At 42.4% G+C, this 23,122-nt stretch overlaps 1 protein-coding gene and 1 non-coding gene across 3 annotated transcripts in view; both read left to right on the plus strand.

The window, feature by feature from the left end:
* Window positions 1–23,122, plus strand: part of CFTR (CF transmembrane conductance regulator) — a 188,949-nt gene that overhangs the window by 142,866 nt on the left and 22,961 nt on the right. For both annotated transcript variants that reach the window (XM_039913194.1, NM_001242734.1), the window contains 3 exon segments: window positions 445–672; window positions 3,687–3,787; window positions 20,903–21,145. In XM_039913194.1, coding sequence (XP_039769128.1) covers window positions 445–672; window positions 3,687–3,787; window positions 20,903–21,145 — 572 coding nt within the window.
* LOC114814930 lies at window positions 15,305–15,442 on the plus strand. The gene has a single exon (XR_003762725.1). It is a non-coding gene; the product is annotated as a small nucleolar RNA SNORA7 (small nucleolar RNA).

Consider the following 23,122-nt stretch of genomic DNA (forward strand, 5'->3'; position numbering starts at 1 on the left):
TGTACCTTTCAAACGCTTTGTACAGTGCTTTGCACACAGTAAGTGCTCAATCAGTACAATTGAATGAATGAATTAATCTGGGAGTCACAGTCAGATGACATGGGTTTTACTGCTGGCTGTGCCAAAAGTCTGCTGTTTTGACCTCGGGCAACTCACTTCACTACTTTGTGCCTCAGTTGCCTCAACTGGAAAATGAGGATTAAGACTGTGAGCCCCATGTTGGACAGATTACCTCCTCTTTAATCCATCTTGATTACCCTGTATCTACCCCAATGCTTAGAACAGTGTTTGGCAACAAATACCACAATTTTTTATTGTTATCATCACCACAGTAACCTGGTTGAGTCTACAGGTTGAATTGCTAGCTATTTTATTCAGGTATAGTATACTATTAATCTGAATAATAAAAATATTTACAGTGCTTTTAATTGAAATACTTCACAGCCCGGAGTCCAATATTTACTCATCTTATTACAAGCTTAAAGGGGCTATGGACATTGCGTGCATTTGGACGCCAAACGTATTTTGAAGCGCTGTTCCACAAGGCTCTGAATTTACACACCGCCAACTGGTTCCTGTATCTGTCCACTCTCCGCTGGTTCCAAATGAGGATAGAAATGGTATTTGTCATCTTCTTCATTCTGGTGACCTTCATCTCCATTTTAACCACAGGTACCAAATCCTCTCTAATGGTCAGTTTAGACTTCTTCTGGTGTTGATTATAGCACACGTCACGCAGGACCTGCTTCCTAGTATTAGACGTGTTGAGAAATATTTAGGAAAAGTAATACATGATAGATCTATGAATAATTCCTTAGAAGGAAAGTTTAAGGCTGTTACATGGTGTATTCTTAACTAGCAAGATTGGTGTCCAGGTGCCTCTGTACCACATCTTTTCAGGAAAGATTGGTGTTTGGAGGTGATATAGTTTCCACTTGACAGCTGAAGGTACAGGGAGATGAAACGGGCTTTCCAGGAGCAACCGGCAAGCCAGTGACTCATGGCTTAGTGGATACAACACAGTCCTGGGAGTCAGAAGGACCTGGATTTCATTCCCGCACCACCACGTCTGCTGTGTGAACTTGGGCAAGTCACTTAACTTCTCTGGTCCTCAGTAAAATGGAGATTAAGAGCGTGAGCCTCATGTGGGCCTGAGACTGTGTACAACCTGATTAATTTGTATCTCCTGCAGTGCTTAGCACAAGTAAGTGCTTAAAGAGTACCATGATCATTACTATTATTGTGTTTAAAATTCTCAACTCCCCTTTCAGTGTTCCAGTTTTTGGGTTGCACTTCTGTTCTTGGTCAGAGATCCTTGGATCCAAAAAAAGATAGCTCTCCCTTCCAGAGAAGAACTTCATAGACAGACAGGGGTGAGGTGATGATGTCCTCAAGTGGTAAAAGCCAAAGGCCTGTAGGGTTTATGCCAGGAGTCAGGGAAATTCACTGTTACGACAACCTGAATTCTATGGAGGAAAGCAAACATTCTATAGGTTTTCCTTCAACAGAAGTAAATGAAACGATTTGATGGAGATGTCATTTAGTTTGGTGTTTCACACACTGAGAATTCATTTTTTGGGCATATGGTTTTTACCATTTATCATACGCTTCACAAATCTATGATTTCAGAGAAATAGATATTAAATTTATCTATTCAACCCAAAATGCTAGGATATGTTAATAATGGACTTATTAAAATAGTATATTTTATACTTAAAATAGTATAGTATACAGTATAAAATAATATATTTTAAATTCATATTTGATTACTTAAAATAGTATATACTTAAATAGTATACTTAAATAATATACTTAAATAGCATATATTTTAAATTCATATTTGATTGCAAAACAAGGTGTTTTTTTTCTGATTTCATTCTTCCAATCAATAATGTATATGGAATTTAGATGATTGTGGACAGTTTGGCAAGGAATGGGAAACTAATCATTAATAATTTGTAAGTTTGTATGATTTGTATCGTACTTTGACTTTGTTGAGTGCTTTTATTTTTCCCAAGTTCTTTCACATCAGTTACCTCATTTTACCCTTACTATGTTCCTGTAAGGTAAGAAAAGGTAGGTGTCATTTACCCCTCTTTTACATAGGGCTAAACTGAGGCCTAGAGAGGTTAAATGACTTACCTGAGAGAGAACCCACAGAAGGCCGAAGGCAGACTTTTTTTATGGTATTTGCTAAGCTCTTACTTACGTGCAAGGCACTGTTCTAAGCGTTGGGGTGGGTACAAGCAAATCAGCTTGGACTCAGTCCATGTCCCACATGGGGCTCACAGTCTTAACCCCAGTTTTCCAGATGAGGTAACTGGGGCACAGAGAAATGAAGTGATATGCCCAAAGTCCCACAGCAGACAAGTGGTAGAGCCAGGACTAGAACCCAGCCCTTCTGACTCCCAGGTCCTTGTTCTATCCACTTGACCATGCTGCTCCTCAGACCTAAGGCTAAAACCCATGAAAACCCAAGACCTTTCCTCTTTGCAGTAGAATTTCCAGGAGGTCTCCCCTCCTATCCTAGAAAAATCAAGCATTTTGGTGTCCCAAAAAGGTTCTCCCCTACAAAAGGGCTACCTCCTCTTTAAAGCCTGGATGCTGGCCCCAGCATGCCATGGGCAGCCATCTGCCAACATAAAAAGGAACCCAGGCCCATTTCTCCTTGGAAGCCTCCTGTGGGACAGGGATATGGCTGACCTGATTAGCTCGTATCTACCCTAGTGCTTAGTAAAATATTTGGCACATAGTAAGCACTTAACATATACCACCATTATTAGGGCTCGAGGAGGTTTACTAGTTACATAAGCAATAGGCCTGGAGGGGTTATTAGAGAAAAGGAAAGGGCTCTTAGAAAACTTGAGAAATATTTAGAAATATTTAATAGGTCTATTGGGAAGCAGCATCGCCTGTCTCTATTGCCGAATCGTACTTTCCAAGCGCTTAGTACAGTGCTCTGCACACACAGTAAGCTCCCAATAAATACGATTGAATGAATGAATGAATGAATGAATGAATTAGTGGATAGAGCACAGTCTTGGGAGTCAGAAAGACCTGGCTCTGCCACTTGTTTGCTGTGTGACTTTGGACAAGTCACTTAACTTCTCTAGGCCTCCATTAATCCTCATCTATAAAATGGGGATTAAGACTGTGAGTCCCATATGGGATGTGGATTGGGTCCAACCTGATTAGCTTGTATGTACCCCAGGGCTTAGTACAATGCCTGGCACAGAGTAAGCACTTAACAGATTGAAAAAAGAAAGAGTCATTAGAAGGAAAAGTTAGGGCTGTTAGATGGTGCATTCTTAACTGGCAAGATTGATGTCCAAGGGTCAAAGATGTCTCTGTCAGAGACAAAATAGTGAGGTGGAAAGACCTTTGGTTTAACCCAGAAAAGGCATCACTTGTCGTTGACCTTGGCTAGTATTATGGAAATTTAATGGCACAGTTTCCAAAAAAACGAGACCCTCTTAATATCAGAAGACGGAAAGAAGGAAACTAGCGTCAGCTGCTACGAGATCGAAACGGTTTTCCCCATCCGTCAACTATATCTACAAATACCATAGTCATAGTGGTCCTGGGTTACCAATTTCTCACATTTTATTTCATGATTGTTCATTTTCTGATTATAAATAAATAAGATTATAAATAAAAACGTGTATGCTTTCTCTTCCTTTCTCTAGGTGATGGAGAAGGGAAAGTTGGAATTGTTCTAACATTAGCCATGAACATCATGGGTACATTGCAGTGGGCAGTAAACGCGAGCATTGATGTGGACAGTTTGGTAAGGAATGGCAAACTAAGCCGTAATGATTTGTACAGTTCTGAATGGTTTCACTATTGTGGTTTTGTGAATGCAAAGTCCCAACTACAAATCAGATGGAGAAAATGGAGAAACAGCATGACCTAGTAGATAGAGCATGGGCCTGGGAATCAGAAAGACCTGGATTCTAATCCCAGCCACGCCACTTGTCTGCTGTGTGACCCTGGGCAAGTCACTTAGCTTCTCTGGGCTTCAGTTTCCTCATCTATAAAATAGAGATTAAGACTGTGACCGTGTTGCGTCCCCGCCCACCCCACCCCCCGCCATGGGACAGGGACCATGTCCAATCTGATTGGTTTGTATCTACTCCGGCGCTTAGTACAGTGCCTGGCACATAGTAAGCAGTTAACAAATTTCATTAAAAGAATGAACTGGAAGGTGCCAAAACACAGCAACTTTAATCTGCAAATTAGATGAGTCAAAAACCATAGAAAACCAAATGAGTAATGGCCCAGTATTCATAACTATATTGGTTAGAAATGACAAAAATTAAAGTTCAATTGTCTTTAAGCAGAAATCACTCTAAAATTTCCCCAAGGCAAGTGAAGGGCTAAAATTAAGGTAAGGGTTAGGGTTGGAGAAGGAGGTAGTTGATCGGCTTGGAAGATGCTGGCTATGTTGTTAGCCTTGACAACCTTTGTTGATTGGATGTGTTCTGCTGGCATGTTTTCTTTGACATTAATCACTTGTTACTTAATTGTCGATTGATTATAGAGCTGGGGTGACAAAGCCCTTAGTTCAGACAATGGATTTTGTAATTCATTTAAACCTGATGAGGAGAAGTTAGAGGCATACCAAAGTTTGCCACTGCTCATTATGAGCAGGGAATATGTCTGCTAATTCTGTCGTACTGTACTCTCCCAAGGGCTTAATACAGTGCTTTGCACACCATAAGTGCTCAATAAATTGATTGATTGATTGACAGGCTCTCTGTCTGAAAACCTGCATGTTTGCAGATTTTATTGTCTAAATCGGGACTGGAGATTTTGAGAAAAGATACTTTCCTGTAACAATCTTCAACCTTTTGATTCATTTGATCTCAGAGGGCAAACTCAAATTAAAGAATGTAGACCTGTGACAGCAAAAGCCCTTCTTACCACCTTTAAATGGAAAATGAACCCATGGACATAAATTCTAAATTCATTAGCTCTCCACTCTGTGTGTGCCATTCTAGTCATATATTCTTTTTTTCAAAGATGCCTGAGAAACCAGAGAATAATTTGGAATCTGCCTATCTTACTTGTGAAAACACTGATCTACTTTCCATGACAATGGTTGCAGATGATTGAAATGCTTTGTTTACCATTGCCATAATGATGTTTAAAATTGCAACTTTCTCTATATCCCCTGAGATATGACTCACACCAAGCATTCCCTAGTTTTTAATTACGCGAAAGGTAAAAGCATTACTGTCATAAAAACAAGTTTCACTGGAACTTCAGCAAATGATTTCATACTGACCAATCTTCCTGACACTACTCCCTTCACAGGATCAGGTGCACAGGGGCAGTTAATAAATATTGTTTCGTGATTATCTTAATATTTAACATTTCCCAAGCGGATTTCAGCCTTAGTAGTTGAAGACTTAGAGAATGAATTAGCAGCACCAAAATAACTCTTTTTATCTACTATCCTGTGGTAATCGATCATTCAGTAATATTTATTGAGTGCTTACTGTGTTTGGAGCATTGAACTGAGCACTTGAAAGGGTATAATAGAGTTTGCAGACTTTATCCTTACCCTCAAGGAGCTTACAAGGCAATCTAGTCAGAGAGACAGATCCCAAAATAAATTCCAAATAAGGGAGAGGAGCAGAGTTCAAAAGATACGTACAGAAGTGCTAGGGGAATGTGTATTTACTCAATTGTATTTATTGAGAACTTACTGTGGGCAAAACACTATACTAAGTGCTTGAAACTCGTATGTGTATGTGAAACTTGGGGACAGGGAATGTATCTCCCAACTCTATTTTATTGTACTTTCCCAAGCGCTTAGTACAGTGCTCTGCACACAGTAAGCACTCAATATGTGTGATTGATTGTGTGTGCATGTGTGTGTGTGTGTTTGTGCATTTTGTTTCTCGGGGTGATTGTGAGAACCAACTGCTTAGGTGACACAGACGTATTGAAATAAAAGCTGGGTGAGGAAATAGGGTTGGGGAATGAAAGACTCATAAGTGAAGCCCTCTTGAAGGAGAAGTAAAAATATAATGTTTCTAGATTAAGCTCAGGTCTACCAAGTGCTTAGTACAGTGCTCAAGAGCTTACTACAGTGTTCTGCACACAGTAAGCATTCAATAAATATGATTGATTGATTGATTCTCAACGTAGGACAGTAAGAAGAAATAAAGGCATCAGGATTTCTATCTGAGAATGACATAATAATAATAATAGTGGTCTTTGTTAAGCGCTTACTATGTGCCAAGCACTTTTCTAAGCACTGGAGTATATACAAGGAAATCAGGTTGTCCCATGTGGGGCTCACAGTCTTAATTCCTATTTTACATATGAGGTCACTGAGTCACAGATAAGTTAAGTGACTTGCCCAAAATCTCACAGCTGATAAGTGGTGGAGCCAGAATTAGAACCCATGACCTCTGACTCCCAAGCCCATGCTTTTTCCATTAAGCCATGCTTCTTCTCTGAGCTAGAGATTTGAGCATCTAGTTTGTAGCTCCAATTCTAAATAGGAAGAAAAGGGGTCAGAAATATTTTCTATAATATTGAAATGTTATTTAATATTTTAAAAATTTTGAATAGGATAGAGAATCGGGGCTTTCAGAGAGTTTTGTATTGACCACTAAACAATATAACCATACTACAGTTTTGCAGTATTACAATGCTATCTTTTTTAGTGTTTCTATATTGCCTAGAACCTTAGCACATTGAGGACTTGCCAACATTTTAATTATTTTCCTCCAAAGCTCAGTGACTTTACAAGGTCATACAATTGAGTTGAATAGAAAGCTGCACTTAGAATTTACAAGCTAGGATGGACCTTACAAGTTTGATAGAACACTTTGGAAACTAAAAACTGGAAGAATTCTGGTGAGTACAGATAACCACGAGACCTGTATTAAGTGATCAAACATTCCAGTTTCTGCAGAAGAGTTACCAAATATGAAGATATTAGGGATACTTGGTCCTTTAGCAATCAGGTGGTTTGACATATGCAGAATAGATTTGCCAACAAGAGGAGCAACGAAGAGAGGGAGATGACTCATATGAAGATATGTTTTGTCGATCAGTCAGTATGTTTGTTGAGTGCTTATTCTGTACAGAACACTGTACTAAGCTCTTGGGGGAGTACAATACAACAGAGTTGCTAGACACATTCCCTGCCCAAAACAAACTTACTGTCTTTATCTCATATTTGAGGCTGTGTATATAGCAGTCCTTTGGGGTTCAAAGAACATCTTTTAGAAGGTGGGGTTTTTATCAAAGTGTGCCAGTGAGGCTGAAAGATTTCTTTCGACATCATGTGCAGGTAAAGATTAAACCTTAGTCGCAGATGCTTAATTGTGTGTTGTGTGTTGTGTGTTTTTTTTATTATTATTTTCCAAGCTCAGATAGGGACATAACCATTGTACTCTTTAGACTGAATGTTGGACCCTTGCACTTTCCCATTTCTGAAGAGTGATTCTAAATCACCTCTGTGTTTTCTTGAAGTTTAGTTATCTGCAGACAGGCATTCCTGCATCATTGCTTCAAGGAATTTAGGTGATGTTCGTAATCCCGTAAAGCTAGTTGAGTTTTTCCGTGGATAAGAATCATATTCTGAGACCAACTTGCAGATTTATCATATCTCCAACCATGGGTACAAGATTGTAACTTACAACGTAAACTTGGTTTACTCCATTGGTGACTTCAAAAGGATCAGACGGGTCCTTCTCTTCTGACGTGACCAACAATTATTGTCATGGATCTCAGAATCTTGATGAATTTCTCAGTGGTAATAGTAATATTCATAGTATCTATTAAGTGCTTATTATATGCAGAGCACTATACTAAGCACTGGGAGGAATACACAGGTGTGAATCAGACATGGTCCTGTCCCTCAGGAGGTCCACAGTCTAACAGTATAAGTGGGGAGAAAGCACTGGGGACAGACATATCAGGAAAGATGAAGGATTAAATCACAACGCAGACAAATTTACAAGGTGAGAATAAAATCAGTAGGGTGCTGGGACTAGAGCAGAAATTCAGGTTCCTTAGGTCTCAGAGTTCAGGACACACCCATAGCTACAGAAACCACTCCAGCAGAGTAGGAGACTGAGAGACTGACTTCCTTCCAGGACTTTATCATTTGTGATCCTGGTTTGCCATTTGATGTTGAGTAGAGGCATAAGTGAGGCTTGGGAAATTGTTCAAGGAGACTTGATGTGGTGTTTAGACAGGATGGCCACTGGAAGTCTCACAATCGTGGACAGGACTATAGCTCTGTAGACCTATCCCTAAGATCACAATAATGAAAGATATAGAATGTTCTTACTAGGTCAGAGCAGTGCAACAGCTAGGGTAATATTCTATATCTTGTTCATAGGGTGAAATGAATACTATTCCTTGAACAGTAAAGATTTGGTCTCCTGTCGCCAGGATCTGTGTCTTTTTTTCTATTAGGTTCTGGAGCTCAAAGCCTCTTCCTGAATGTGGAGGAGGGAGACACAGGCTCTGACTGTGATACGAATAATAATAATAATGGTATTTGTTAAGCGCTTATTATGTGCCAAGCACTGTTCTAAGTGCTGGAGTAGATACAAGGCAATCAGGTTGTCCCATGTGGGGCTTACAGTTGTAATCCCCATTTTACAGATGAGATAACTGAGGCACAGAGAAGTTAAGCGACTTGCCTAAGGTCACCCAGCTGACAAGTGGTGGATTAGAACCCACAACCTCTGACTCCCAAGCCCGTGCACTTTCCACTAAGCCATGCTGCTACTCAGAGGAAGCTTATCCTTACACATGGGCTTAGTGCCTTGCCTTGCCTTGCAATTGTTTTCTCTGTTTTTGTTACCTGGGCTCAGACATTTTTCCAGTTTTACAGGTAGGCCCTCTGAGCATCATGTAGCCCTCACTTAGCAACGAGCTTCTCAGATCTTGGCTGGATAGACCCTATGTTACAGTTGGTCATGCTTCAAGACAGCCCATGGACTATCCCAGTATTTGCAAACCTTTTTCAAAAAGCATATTCCATTGCCCTAATGTCAGAATAAAATAGGCCGTTTTCCCTTTCTCTGTCAGCTAAAGCAATGTGATTTTCTAAGCCTTGTCATTTACTCAGTTTGGTGGTTCCACATAATCCTCTCTGTCGTCCTGCTAGGCTCTTTCTCGCCAATAGTGTTGACATCACTGTTTTAGGGAATCTCAACAAGATAGAGAGAATCATTGATTGGTCTCAGATATCTGTTCTGGGAGGAAGGCCATTCTCCAGTGCTTAGAACAGTGCTTGGCACATAGTAAGCGCTTAACAAATACCATCATCATTATTATTATTTCAGGTTCACCAGATCCTAAAATTCAAAGAGAAATTTATCAGGTTCCAGTGTCACGCAGGATTCACAGGGTTCACGAGCTTTAGAGAGGGCCCAGACAGGAAATAGCCTCGAGGAGCCTCCATTCAACCCATAGCCATCATTTTCCTTCTGAGGTTTAGTGGGTGATCCAAAATCCTCAGGGAGTGTTTACCCTGCAGAGGAACAACAGCTGATCTTCATTGTATAGACATGTTGCTTTGAGTTGTCTTTAGGGTGTGGAGGTGAGTCAGCTGGTAGGTAGGTGTTGGGCTGGAGGATCTGTGGTGAGCCTTAAAGGAAGAAGTGGGTGTTAGAGAGGGACCTCAAAAACCGGCTTTGGAAACCAGTTTGGGAAACAGCGTGAACTTGTGGAAAGAGTGTGGGTCTGCGAGAAGAGGACTTGGTTCTAATCCCAGCTCTGCCACTTGTCTGCTGTGTGACTTCGGGTGACTTTGAGTCCAACCAAGGACTCATTCTCATTATTAGGAAAGCTATATGACCCTATCCTCACTACTGTTAATGCTAACCCATTGAAGGATGCTGGTGACGCTCATCACCATCGTAGACAAGAAGAAAATCCTGTGGAAATGGAGATGACAGTTCCATAATCACCTGAAGACATCTTCTACCATTGAGGACGAAGTTTTCTTTAAATATAGAGAGCCAGTCAAAATAGGAAGGTGTGGCCTCAATTACAAATTTGGAGGATGTCTACCAGGATCTGGCAGCCTTCCTTCAGAACTCTACAAGTAAGGAGGCGGTGTAATGTTTAGATATCATCTGTCTAGGCTCTCTTCAACACAGGGAACACTAAAGAAATTCAACAACCCTTCAAAGAAGCCTCCATAGTAAGCCTCCATAGTCACCGTCTCCAAGAAGAAAGAGGAGTGAGCAGAATTTGGAAATTACCACAATATTTCACTGTTTTCCACTGCCAGCACGATCCTAGCCCAATCCTTCTCGACAGGCTACTAGGGAAGTAGTTCATCTTACCTTCCCTCTCTGAATCACAGTGTGGCTTCACTCCATACTACAGCTCAGTGAACATGTTCTCTGTAACGTCACAGGTTCAGGGAAAGAGCAGGGAACAATGCCTTGACTTCTTTACAAATACATTTGACCCCCTCAGCCAACATGAACTTCAACAACTCCTAAAGTTGCCCTGAGAAGCTTCCTGATAATATGTTAGATCAAAGTGGAGGTGAAGGTAATAATAATAATAATTATGATGTTTGTTAAGTGCTTACTATCTGACAAGCACTGTTCTAAGTGCTGGGGTAGACAAAGGGTAATCATGCCCCATTCCCATTTTACAGATGAGGTAAATGAGGCACAGACAAGTTAGTGACTTGCCCAAGGTCACACAGCAGACAAGTGATGGAATCGGGATTAGAACCCACGTCCTCTGACTCCCAAGCCCATGTTCTTTCCACTAAGCCACACTGCTTCTCTATTAATAATAATAATAATAATAATGATGATGACATTTGTTAAGCGCTTTGTTTGTGCCGAGCACTTTTCTAAATGCTGAGGTAGATGGAAGGTAATCAAGTTGGATGAAGTTACCCTCTCTGACCCTTTCCCTGGGACCATTGGAACCAAGCAGGATCATGTTTTAGATACGGTCCTGTTCATCTCTTTCTTGCCCTCGTTTGCTGATTATGAAACAAGGCCTGGAATTAGAGTCAGATTACATTTGCGATCCACCAGGTGATTCCTCCAACTCAGTAAACTCTGAGCATTGCCAGAGGTGAATGAGATGGTCATCAAGGAGGTATGAAGAAGATGGTTGTGCGGTTACAAATCTTTCCAAGTGATCAGTCCAATTCCAGTGATGATAACGATTGTAGTATCCGTTAAGCGCTTACTATGTGCCAGATGATGTGCTTTCAGTCAAAGAGGGGAAAATGATGCAGGGAACGTGTCTGTTAATTGTTATATCATACTCTCACAAGCACTTAATACAGTGTGATCTGCACATAGTAAGCACTCGATAAAAACGATTGATTGTCGGTGAAGGTAAAGATGCGCTCTCTAGGAAAGAGCTCATGTGGCTGAAGGCTTGGCAACTGAATTGTAATTATTGATATTCCAGAAGGATTTGGAAGATGGATGGAATCTGAAAGCCTTAGATTTTATGTCAATGGAATGTCCCTCACCCCATTCCCATTTCCCTCTTGCCTTTACATTTCCAGTGTTTATTCTGGGCTGCTACTGAAGAGCAAGTGACTAGACACATTTTGTTGGCTAGATAATCAACAGAAAGCATGATGAGAAGGGAGAAAAATTGAGTTTTTTCTCTACCTCTCTTCAGCTTCCTATTTCATCTCTTGTGGAAACAGTTTCTGCCCCTGAATCTTTATTTGTGTTTTTTAGGGATCATCTGTAGGACTCAATTTCCTTTCCAAGTTTCTTCATTCCTTCATTCTCTGTCTCTCTTTGGATTATGGTTTCTTACTCTTTGCAAGGTACCTCCTGGGGAGTTAATCACCCTTCTTCCCTGCTTCCTTTGGAGATCCCCTTCCCTCCTCCCTTTGAAGGCCCCTTCCTTGTCCTATCAATCAATCAGTCACATTTATTGAATGGCTTACTGTGTACAGAGCTCTGTACTAAGTGTTTGGGAGAGTGCAATATAACAATATAACAAGAGTTGGAAGGCACGTTCCCTGCCCACAAAGAGTCCACTGTCGGGATTGCTGAAGCTCACTGATGGAATTATTCTTTGCTCTACTCACCGGCCTATAAAGGCATTCTCGCTCATGAAGAATAGGAAAAGTTTCAAAACTGGAATGAGAAGCAAAAAGAACATGTTCACTAAGAGCTTGTAGGCAGGAGCTGTCAAGAACTCTGCCTCCATGCCATCATAGGTACACAAAGCAGCCGCAGACTTTCAAATGCCTGCACTGAAGACTGAATCGATGCATTCTTTCCTTGCTGGGGACTTGATATTGTCTTTCTAAATCACCAGTCACTCATTTTATTTCCAGAAGATCTCCCTCACCACCCTTTTGTCCCATTAGTTTGAAACTTTCTGCTGTTCTTCGGCAGCAGAGTTAAAAAGCTGAAATGGGCCTTAATTATTAAGGCCCTATCCAGCATTTTCCTGTGAGGTCTCTCCTGAGTTTGCCTTGGAAATGCTTCTGTGGACTACATCATGTAGCAACCGTTTGGGACAGGGACTGTGCCTGTCCTGATTGATTTGTAACTACTCCAGTGCTTAGATGCTTAATAAATACCATTAAAAACAAAAGAAAAAATACCATTGGGATCATGAGCACCAGGATTAGCGAGCTTTTTAAATTAAGGTTGAGAACAAATCTGAAATCATTTATGATTCAAGTGAATTAATCCTTCTCCTTCATAGCAAGTAATTACTTTCCTCACTAAATATTCTCACCCCGAGGAACGAGGCATTCTATTTTCTTCCCTTCCCCAACATCAAGGTTAGAATTAGCTCTACATCAAAGGCTAGGATTACATTTATGCGAATGCTGTTCTTTCTAGTTATAAAAAATTCCTCTGATCATACAGAGAATTAGTAGTGGCAACTGGATCTTTACTCTTGATAGGAGGAAAAACAATTAATAAGTTACTGAAGGGTTAGAGTGTACTGTGTCCCTGGAGAAGTTTTATTAGAAATCTATCTTACATTGTTAATGATTTACATTTATGGAGGATTTTGAGGGCGGTTTTACAGTCTTTTGGTCCTTACTTTAAGGCAGACTGCCTTCTGGCCTAAAGCATCGTTGATCAAGGACCAGTCGTGGAGGCTTATCCATCAATTTCCGGGTGATTAGGATGTCCTTTCTGATGGTTACAAAGGGCCATCAATTCTACACAAGTTCTGAATGGGGCTGTTTCAGCCAAAAGGTAAAGGGGGAAGCAGTGTTGCGTAGTGGGCCAAGGAGTCAGAGGACCTGGGTTCTAATCCCAGCTCTACCATTCGTCTGCTGTATGACCTTGGGCAAGTCACTTCTTTCTCTGTGCTCTCGTCTGTAAAATGGGAAAGAAAACTTGGAGCCCATATGGGCCCAGGAGTCAGAGGACCTGGGTTCTAATCCCAGAGAAGCAGCGTGGCTCAGTGGAAAGAGCCTGGGCTTGGGAGTCATAGCTCACAGGTTTGAATCCCGGCTCCGCCGCTTGTCAGCTGTGTGACTTTGGGCAAGTCACTTAACTTCTCTGTGCCTCAGTTACCTCATCTGTAAAATGGGGATTAAGACTGTGAGCCCCACGTGGGACAACCTGATTACCTTGTATCTACCCCAGCGCTTAGAACAGTGCTCTGCACATAGTAAGCGCTTAACAAATACCAACCAATAATCCCAACTCTGCCACTTGTCTGCTGTGTGGCCTTGGTCAAGTCACTTCATTCTCTGTACCTCGGTTCTCTCATCTGTAAAATGGGGATTAAGACTTTGAGCCCCATGTGGAATAGGCAATATAGAAACCAGTTAACAGATAGCCCTAAAGTAAAAAAAAGATTGGAAAGACCATTCATTTATTTCATGAGGAAGAGAAGTGTGGCTTAATGTTAAGACCACAAACTTGGGAGTCAAGAGGCCTGGGATCTAATTATGGCTCTACCCCCTGCCTGCTATGTGACCTTGGACAAATCACTTAATTTTTCTGTGTCTCCTCTTCAGATGCAGCAGCAGTCCATTTAGGGCAGAGACTTTGTCTGATCCGATTATATCGTATCCACCATGAGCATCTGGCCCATTAAGTTGCATTTGACAAAAACCACTATTATTATTTTTATCATTGTCATTATTATCATTGTCATTATAAGATGTGGAGGTATCTTTCCAGGATGGTCTTATTGCTACTACAGTGATCAGATGAGAGTCTGAGTAGGAAGCCATACAAGAATAGGCTCAAGAACTGAAAATGAACCATGTTTCAGAGGAAAGATCAGGACGCCATTCATTGTCACGGATTCATCAATTGGTGCATTTCAGCAGGAAGATCTTTCCAACTAACATTGCATTTTTCAAACCAACTGAAGGAGAAAGGAGCATGAGACCAGTATCAAATCAAACTGCATGATTGTTTCTGCTTTCATGGAAATTTGCATTTCCATCCAGGAGAACCTTTAGGGTGACGAGCCATGGTACCACCCGCCTCCCATTCCACATGGAAAGGTTGAGCCGGGGAAGAGTGAAATTAGAGCTCAGATGAAATGAATTGGAAAAATCGCCAGGAAAATAATCCAGCCAGACGGGAAGTGAGATAACATGGCATGACCTTGTTTCAACACAAAGAGCGAAGTACATTTACCAGCAGGGAAACCGAGGGAGAGAGCGACAGGCTAGACTAGTGGCTAAAGAACCTTGCCACCCCTATTCCTCAGGGTGAACTTCAGGATGAAGCAAGAACAATGAATGCTTTGACCAGTGTTGTCAGTGACCCCATTTCAGGGCTTGTGGAAGTGATCGTAACACAGCTATCTGTGTCGAGCACCATTTTTGCCTCTGGAAGTTGGCTGAAACACTGCATTGGCTAAATATTGATCATGTTGCGAGGATGAAGAAAGTGTGGAGAGGAGATAAGCCAGGCAGCTGGGACAGATGGCAGGTCATCAGGTTCTGGCCAGCTTTGAGCCGGCGATTGTAGAAGGAACTCCACAGTCCCATTTTTTTAAGGCTGTGATGTCATGTTGTGGAAGCGATCGACAACCCTCTTTCCAGGGCGAGGTCCAAAGAAGCTTGGTTAATGTGGGTGGATAGTGGGTGTATCTTCCGAATTCATAGCTAATGTCTTCTTTCTCCAAGCTGGATTGGAAGGTATTATGGAAAATGGAATCACTTTTGTCGATCCTAGGTTTCCCTCTGATGGTGAAGGAAGTGGTGGAATGTCGAGGCAGGTGGTTGAGTTTCTTTCAGTTTAACAAGTATGAGTTCTCAGGTGCAATTTTTCCATCAATCACTCAGTAGTATTTTACTATTAATAGTACTACTACTAATTGTCCCCTCTCTGGGTCGCACCTGGAGAGTTTCCAGTACTCTACCAGTCACAATTACAGGAGGGAGAGTCAAGCAGAGGCCTACTCATTCCATTCCTAGCTTGGGCAGTGGCTAGTGGGTGGAAGGCAATCTGCTACAAGTCAAAGCTCACTTGTGCTGCAGCAGCGGCATGGGAGAGAGTCGAGAGCAGAGACTCATTTACCGAACGGAAGGAGGCAATGGTAAACCACTTCTGTATTTTTACCAAGAAAACTCTATGGATATGCTGCCAGAACAATTGCAGGTGGAAGTGGGGCATTCTGGGAGAGATGTGTCTATGGCATCTCTATGGGTCGGACACAACTCGACAGCATAGGACAACAACAATAATAATTGTGGTATTTGTTAAACTCTTACTGTGTTCCAGGCAATGATCTAAGCGTTGGGATGGAGACAAGCAAATCAGGTTGGACGTAGTCCCTGCCCCATGTGGGCTCACAGTCTCAACCCCCATTTTACAGATGTGGTAAATGAGGCAAAGAGAAGTGAGGCAAAGAGACTTACTCAAAGTCACAGAGCAGACAAGGGGTGAAACCGGGATTAGAACCCATGACCTTCTGACTCCCAGGCCGGTGCTCTATCCACTAAGCCTTGCTGCTTCTCAAGTGCTTACTGTGCACAGAGCACTGTATTAAGGGCCAGGAGAGCTCGCTGAGGGCAGGAATGTGTCTGCTGTTGTATTGTACTCTCCTAAGCACTTAGTGCGGTGCTTTGCACACAGTTTAAGGGCTCAATAAATATGAATGAATAAACAAATGATGGAAGAGTACACGGGTGGGAATCAGACACAGACCCCCGTCCCTCAAAAGGCTCATAATTTATGGATTTAGGTAGGGAGAAGACTGGAAGCATACACCTCGGGAACAATGAAACAGTAAGACGGTCTAGGAGACAAGGACAAAATGCACAATGCAGAATTTCAGGCTCCTCATAATTCAGAGTCCGTGTTTTTCCCACAGCCACAGCCACAGCTACCAGAGTTACTAGCCTTCCCAAGGCTAGTATGCGGCCTCATGCTACCGGTGCTGTACTCTTTCCCTCCAGGGTGCTGGAAAGCAGGATGGGTTGGGGTCATCTCAGTGGTGTGGAGTAGAACTGGAGCTGGTTTCCAGGGAGGGAGCATGGCTGGCTCCCCGAGCATGTTGGGGGCAAGGGCTCTGGGAGGTGGGGAGGAGAGGCTGCTCAATCATTCGCGGTGGTGGGGACGGGATGGGCAAGAGCACATGGGGAGGCAAGGGTGCGGTTACCGGATGTTTCATTGACCCGCACCGGTGAGGGGCCTAGTGCTTGGGAGAGGACGCTACGGTTAGGAGAGAGAACCTTGTTCTCTGCCACCCACGGACCTAGTAGTCAATAAGTGGCCAAGGCAAGATTCAGCCTTTCCCGATCCCAAAGCGATAAGGAACAAATATTGGCCCAGGGAGAGTCTAAAGGTTGACATTGAACATTGCCTCTTAATCCCTGTCTTTCTTGCTTGTGGTTTCTCAGGATGGCAGTGTAGAGCCCAGAGGTGCAAAGTTGTTCTTGCAGTCTATCAATCAATTGTATTCATCGAATACTTACTCTGTCCAGAGCACTGAACTAAGCACTTGGGAGAGTACAGAATGAAAGAGTTGGAAGACACATTCCTTGCCCTGTTTTGCTTTTTTTTTTTTTTGCTTATGATGTTTAAGTGTTTACTATATGCTGTACTAAGCACTGGGGTAGATGCAAAGTAAACAGGTTGGACATAGTCCGTGTCCCATGTGAGGGTCACAGTACTAATTTTACGGATGAGGGAACTGAGGCACAGAGAAGTTAAGTGACTTTCCCCAGGTCACACAGCAGACAGATGGCAGAGCCAGGACTAGAATCCAAGTCCTTCTGACTCCCATAGCTCTGCTCTGTCCACTAGGCAATGCTGCTTATGGGCATTTTCCTGAAGTTAAAATGAAATTTAATTTCTTATATTAGCTTTTAGTACTTTTCAGTAACTAGCTTTCACTGACTTATTGGCCAAAGTCACTGAATAAAGAGCTTCTTAAAACATCACTGTTGATTGCACTGTATTTTCCCTAATGATTAGTACAGTGCCTTGCACCCAGTGAGCGCTCAATAAATAGCATTGATTAATTGATTGATTTGAGTTAGGATCCTGCCCATTTTTTGTAAACTAACCCTGCTGTATTGAGAACATCCCTTAGCCCTCCTTCCTTGCTAGTGGAAAAAATGCTTATATGTCACTAAAGTGCCATTGAATAGTGTATGCTGAATCAATCAATCAATGCTATTGATTGAGCAATTACTGTGTGCAGAGCTCTATCCTAAGAGCTCAGGGAAGACAATACAGTAGAATTGGTAGATGTGATCTCTTCCCACAAGGAGCTTACACTCTTCAGGAGAAGTTTGCAGCCTATGAGAATACTACATAATAAGCTTGTTATTTTGCTGCTGAAATTTTTTCCACCCCAAAAGCTTTCACTCAGCAGTAAAGAAAATGAATAGTTTAGCTGTCATGAGTGCCAGAGCAGGGGCACATTAAACACCCTCATTAGACCCATGAAATGCTACTAAGAGCCTGGGTGTCAATGCCCAAGTCCTGGCTTCTATCTCCCGTGGATTGCTGCTTCCATGTCTGGATCGCTATCTCCAAAGCCCTAGGGTATCCAGTGCTCTGATCTGGGAACTGGAAGGGGGGAAAACCCAAGTTTGAAATCCAAGATGGAGAGAATTAAGGGGAGGCCACAAGTCAGGATCTCAGACTTGAATATTTAAGGAGACACATGCCATGGAGAGTTAACGTGTTTGGCTTAACAGTAGAGAAATCAATGGAATTTATTATCCGCCCCGGTATTCGTGGTGTATCAAAGAGAATAAAAACATGAGAACATGTGATCTCATTTTAGACCAGCCTAGGATAAGGGACACCAAGAGGCTTAAAGATCCCATGTGATGATTTCTCTCTGCTTGTCACCCACCTTCATGGTTAGGGATGGATCATCCAACATCCCTAATTTTCTCCTCTTTATCCCCATCTTTCCTCTAGTGGTGCATTTTGGACTGCCTATCCTTGAATCTCTCCAGGTTGCTTTTGAATCTTCTAGCACTTTCAGCTGCACAACTTTCTGTGGGAACAAATTGCATATGCTTACCACCTGCTGGGTGAAGGATGTTTTCTTTTGTTTGTTGTGACCCTGAAACCTTCAAGCTTCAGTGTACCCATCATTGTGGTATTGTGGGATTGGGTGAAAAATAATTCTGTGTTTTCCCTGTTCACACCCTTCATGATTTTCTGAACTTTAATCCTGTCCTCTCTCTATCTTTGCCTTTCCAAACTTCAGAAACCCAGTCTTTCCAGTCTGCCTCTCACAGAAGCTGCTCTGCCTCCGGATCATCTTGGTTGCCTTTTTTATGCTTTTTTTAAGCATTTACTATATGTCAAGCACTGTTTTAAGCAAGGGGGTCAATACAAGTTAATCAGACTGGATACAGTCCCTGTCCCACATGGGGACTCACTTTAAAGTTGGAGGGAGAACAGGTATCTGGACTGTAAACCCAGTGTGGGCAGGGATTGTCTCTCTTTATTTCTGAATTGTACTTTCCAAGCACTTAGTATTGAACATTAAGAAAGTGCTCAGTAAATACGATTGAATGAATGAACTCATGAATGAGTACCGAATTCCCAGTTTGTAGTTGAGGAAACTGAGGCATAGAGAAGTTAAGTGATTTGCCCAAGTTTACATAGCAGGCAAATGTGGAAACTGGAATTAGAAACTGAGGCCAGGCTTCATCCGTTAGGCCGCACTGCCTCCCCAGAAGTAATTTCTACTGCTCTATGCTGCTCTAAGAAACTGCACCCAGATGTGCGGACACACGACAAGCATCTACTTAATAATGCTCACAGACAGATGTGGCAAGTCTTATCTCCATTTCACCCATCAAATTTAAAAAGCAAATTTGGTTTCTTCCACTTGTTTATCACATCTCTTTAACCCTTCAGGGTATTTTCTCTTTTTAGGTACAACAGGCATGAATCCATAAAAATTGTGACCTCCCTGACTCCGTTCCCATTTGGTTGTACCACAACAACAAACTCCTAGTGATGTTTACACTCCTATTTCACCTCCCAGACCTGTTAAACACCGGGGCCTCTATGTGGATTGGGAAATGAAATTACATTAATGACCGTAGCATGTGAAATTTAATAAGCCATAGTCCAAAATTAATTAAGAGTAACAGAAGCAGGCTACATCAGGTGTACCCTATCAAGGTCCTTCTTAATACAACATCCAGCAATGGCAGATGAAAAACAATAGCTTTGTGTGCCTTGCCTGTCTCCCAGAGTTGGGTCCTTATTAAAGACCATTATGGATCATTCTGAGAATCAAAATCAATGCCCCAAACCTATCAGGACTACCCCTATCATATTCCTCAAATTTCAACTGACTTGATTGATGGGAAGTCCAGACGAGTCACTAGACAAAGTGGAGGCTGGTTGAGGCAATGTGCAACCTCTTTCTCTCTCGCTCTCATTCAATCAACTGTGAAACCTAGCATCATAATTAAGTTTAACACCAAATGGGGCAATTCATATTGCTTCAGAAGGTCAGAGTCGAAACATTCCATCCATTCCATAGTCATAAATTTTTTCAAGGAAGAGGGAAAGACACTTCCCTCTTTCTGCTACAGAAATAGAGAGGATCAAGTGAGAAAAGGTAGAAAACTTAGAACCCAGATCTTCTGACTCCAAGGCCCGGGCTCTTTCCGCTAGGCCTGGTGCTTCTCATAAATAGGTACAAATGACCAATATATGTTCCAAAATTATTCTAAAATGAAATTCAAATGCCTGAAGAAACAGGAATCTCCATCTTCCAGCTGACAATTAATCTCGATGTTTATTAAGCACTTACTATGTTCTACATATTGTGCTTATACACAAGATAATTACATTTGAGACATAGTCCCTGTCCCACAGTCTTAGAAAGTAGGAAAAGGAGAGCAGCTATCTTAATCTCAAATTACAAATGAGGAAATTGAGGCACAGAAAAGATGACTTGCCCCAGGACACACAACAGGCCAATGACAGAGCTGGGGTTATCACCCAGGTCTCTTGACTCCCGGGACCGTGCTCTGTCCACTGAGCCATGCTGCCTAAAGATCGGGCACAAGAAAGTTGTTTTGAAAGCCAGTAAATTCCATCATATTGTATTTGGGCAATTGGGCAACACTGCTCACGATGGAAAATATTTCTCTCTCACCTCGGCTCTTCCCATGGGCATAAAGCTTAGTTACCTCTTTTTCATTGTATTGCTTCAAATGTTAATGGTCATGAAAATCTCTAACCTATTTGTCCAAAGTCCATTGATACAGGGCCTATGACTAATTATTCCTCCATTAATCTTTTAATTATGGCCAATTATTTCCTGTTAAATCATTGAAAGCTTGCTTCCGATTAGTTTACATCCCGCCCGACGTTGTCGGGTTGGAAAGGGGAGCTTTGTTTTCAGAAACAATCAGACCCATTAGAGCCCTTGGCACCGGCCTGGGAAACAGCATTCGAACGTTGTTTATTTTGGTTTCCAGATGCGGTCTGTGAGCAGAGTATTTAAATTCATCGACATGCCAACCGAGGAGCACAGGCCCACCCACCCAGCAAAGAACAAAGACATCTCTGGAGTCCTGATCATTGAGAACCAGCATGTGAAGAGAGAGAAGAACTGGCCTTCAGGAGGCCAAATGACCGTCCAGGACCTCACAGCCAAGTACCTAGATGGAGGTCCGGCCATCTTGGACAATATCTCCTTTTCGATAAGTTCCGGTCAGAGGGTGAGGTCCACAGTTCCTTCATTGTCAAACCTGATTTACAATGCGTCAAGCCACAGAGGCCTATCACAATATTATGATGTAGCCTTTTTAATAGGGGGGATCGCCAAGTCACCGATGAATGGATGTGATGAAAGCACTAATTATGGCATTTACTAAGCTTTTATTATATGCAGTGTTCTGGAGTGGATATAAGATTATGAAATCAGATCCAGTCTCTATCCCACCCGTGGTTTGTTTCACAGATGAGGAAACGGAGGCTTAGGGAGGTTAAGTGACTGGTCCAGCTAAGACTCGAACCCCTGTCTCGACTCCCAGTCCTGTGCTCTTTCCATTGGCCACCCTACTGTTGCCTGCAGAACATTGGTCCCCTGGAAACACTGTCATCAACCACACAGTGGTGGGTGCCTTCTATGTAGAGCACTGTTCTGAGCGAAAAGCACACCTGGCTACTCTTCTTTGTTACAAAAGCAGAGTGAAGTGATTTGAGGCCTGACTTTCAATATTGCATCTATATTATTGGACCTACTGTATTCTAACTACTGCATCTTCTGGGCACTTACTATGTGTAGAGCACTGTGTTGGGCATCCGTTGTGTACATAGCCTGTACTACTTTAGGCAGTCTGCTCTATGGGGCAACTACTTTATGCAGAGCACTGACTGTCCTAGGTGCCTATTTAGAACCCTGAACTGTAATTTTCTGGAGAAGCAAATAGAATCTTTATCTCTGGAGGAGGCTTCACTGCTGAAGAAATGGAGATCCTAGCTGCTGGAGAAGTAGGAGTTGTTAATATTGGGCTAGATTGTTAATATTGCATCTCTTGAGAAGGAAAAGATCACGGGAAGCTTAGGGATGTGTTGCCATGTGTGTAGTCTGGATGCAGATATGGGGCTTCATGAAACAGGCAGCACGCAAGATGAGTTCCTCCTCAGGTGATTGGCGTCTGAATTGGAAGTGGAAAACGGAAACAAGCTGAGTTAAGAGATTTGAAACTCTTTGAGGGTAGAGATTACCTCTACCAACTCTATTCTATTGTATTCTCCAAAGTGCTTAGTTCAGTGTTCCGCATACAGCAAGCACCCAAAAAATACAATGGATTGATTGATTCTATTAACTGTACTGTGGGGATGATTGTTCAGAGGGATCCACTCAGGCCAGAGAAGACCTTAGATGAGAAGAGTCCAGGTTGAGGACAAAGGAAATGAGGGAGCTTCATCAACAAATAAAAGAGACCCAGAGTGTTAGGTCCAGGAGCAAGAGAAATGCCAGTGTTTGTTCCTTTGCTTTCTTCTAAAACAGGCAGTTCTTCAAAGTTCAAGCCCAACCCTCTTAATAGATGAAAAAGCCCTTAACTGGGATGTCAGTTAGAAGCAGTCGATATAGAGGTGTTAGTTTGCACCTTGTCAGTCACCCAATTTATGCATTCCCTGTCCCCAAACCTAGAACAATTTCCTTTACCCTCTCTATGCCCTCCCCATTTTCCCCACCACGTGCAGCGGGCCAAGTTAGAAACATACAGCTAAATCTGGGCCCAGTGGAAAAAGCCAGCTGCTCTTGGTTTGTGCCGGACCTTGGGCATTCCACAGGGGGTGATGGATCTCCCCGAGGGGGTGGTGCCAGGGGAGTGATTCATATTCCATTTACCAGTTCTCTGAGCCCATTCCTTTAGGGGACTTGACTGCATTGTCCATCTGTGTTCTTGCATGCTTGAAGGAAGTTCGCTCCCCAATATGGAATTTTTCCCTGGGCAAACTGACCTAGTGGTACAGGAAAAGAACATCCAAAGTGAAGCCAAGAAGAATTCATCCAGGCCCCAGGTGTGCAGATTCCAACAGCCCAGAACTGAGCTGACCAGTCAGCTGTCAAAACACCTGTGGAGTTCTCTCCTGAGTAGCAATCAGGCTGAAGTGGAGGAGATGCAATTGCACAATTTCCAGAGGGTCAGAAGAGAAGGAAAGACGAAGCCAAGAGGAAGGAG

Source organism: Ornithorhynchus anatinus, chromosome 10 (assembly GCF_004115215.2).
Source record: "Ornithorhynchus anatinus isolate Pmale09 chromosome 10, mOrnAna1.pri.v4, whole genome shotgun sequence".
Taxonomy (NCBI): domain Eukaryota; kingdom Metazoa; phylum Chordata; class Mammalia; order Monotremata; family Ornithorhynchidae; genus Ornithorhynchus; species Ornithorhynchus anatinus.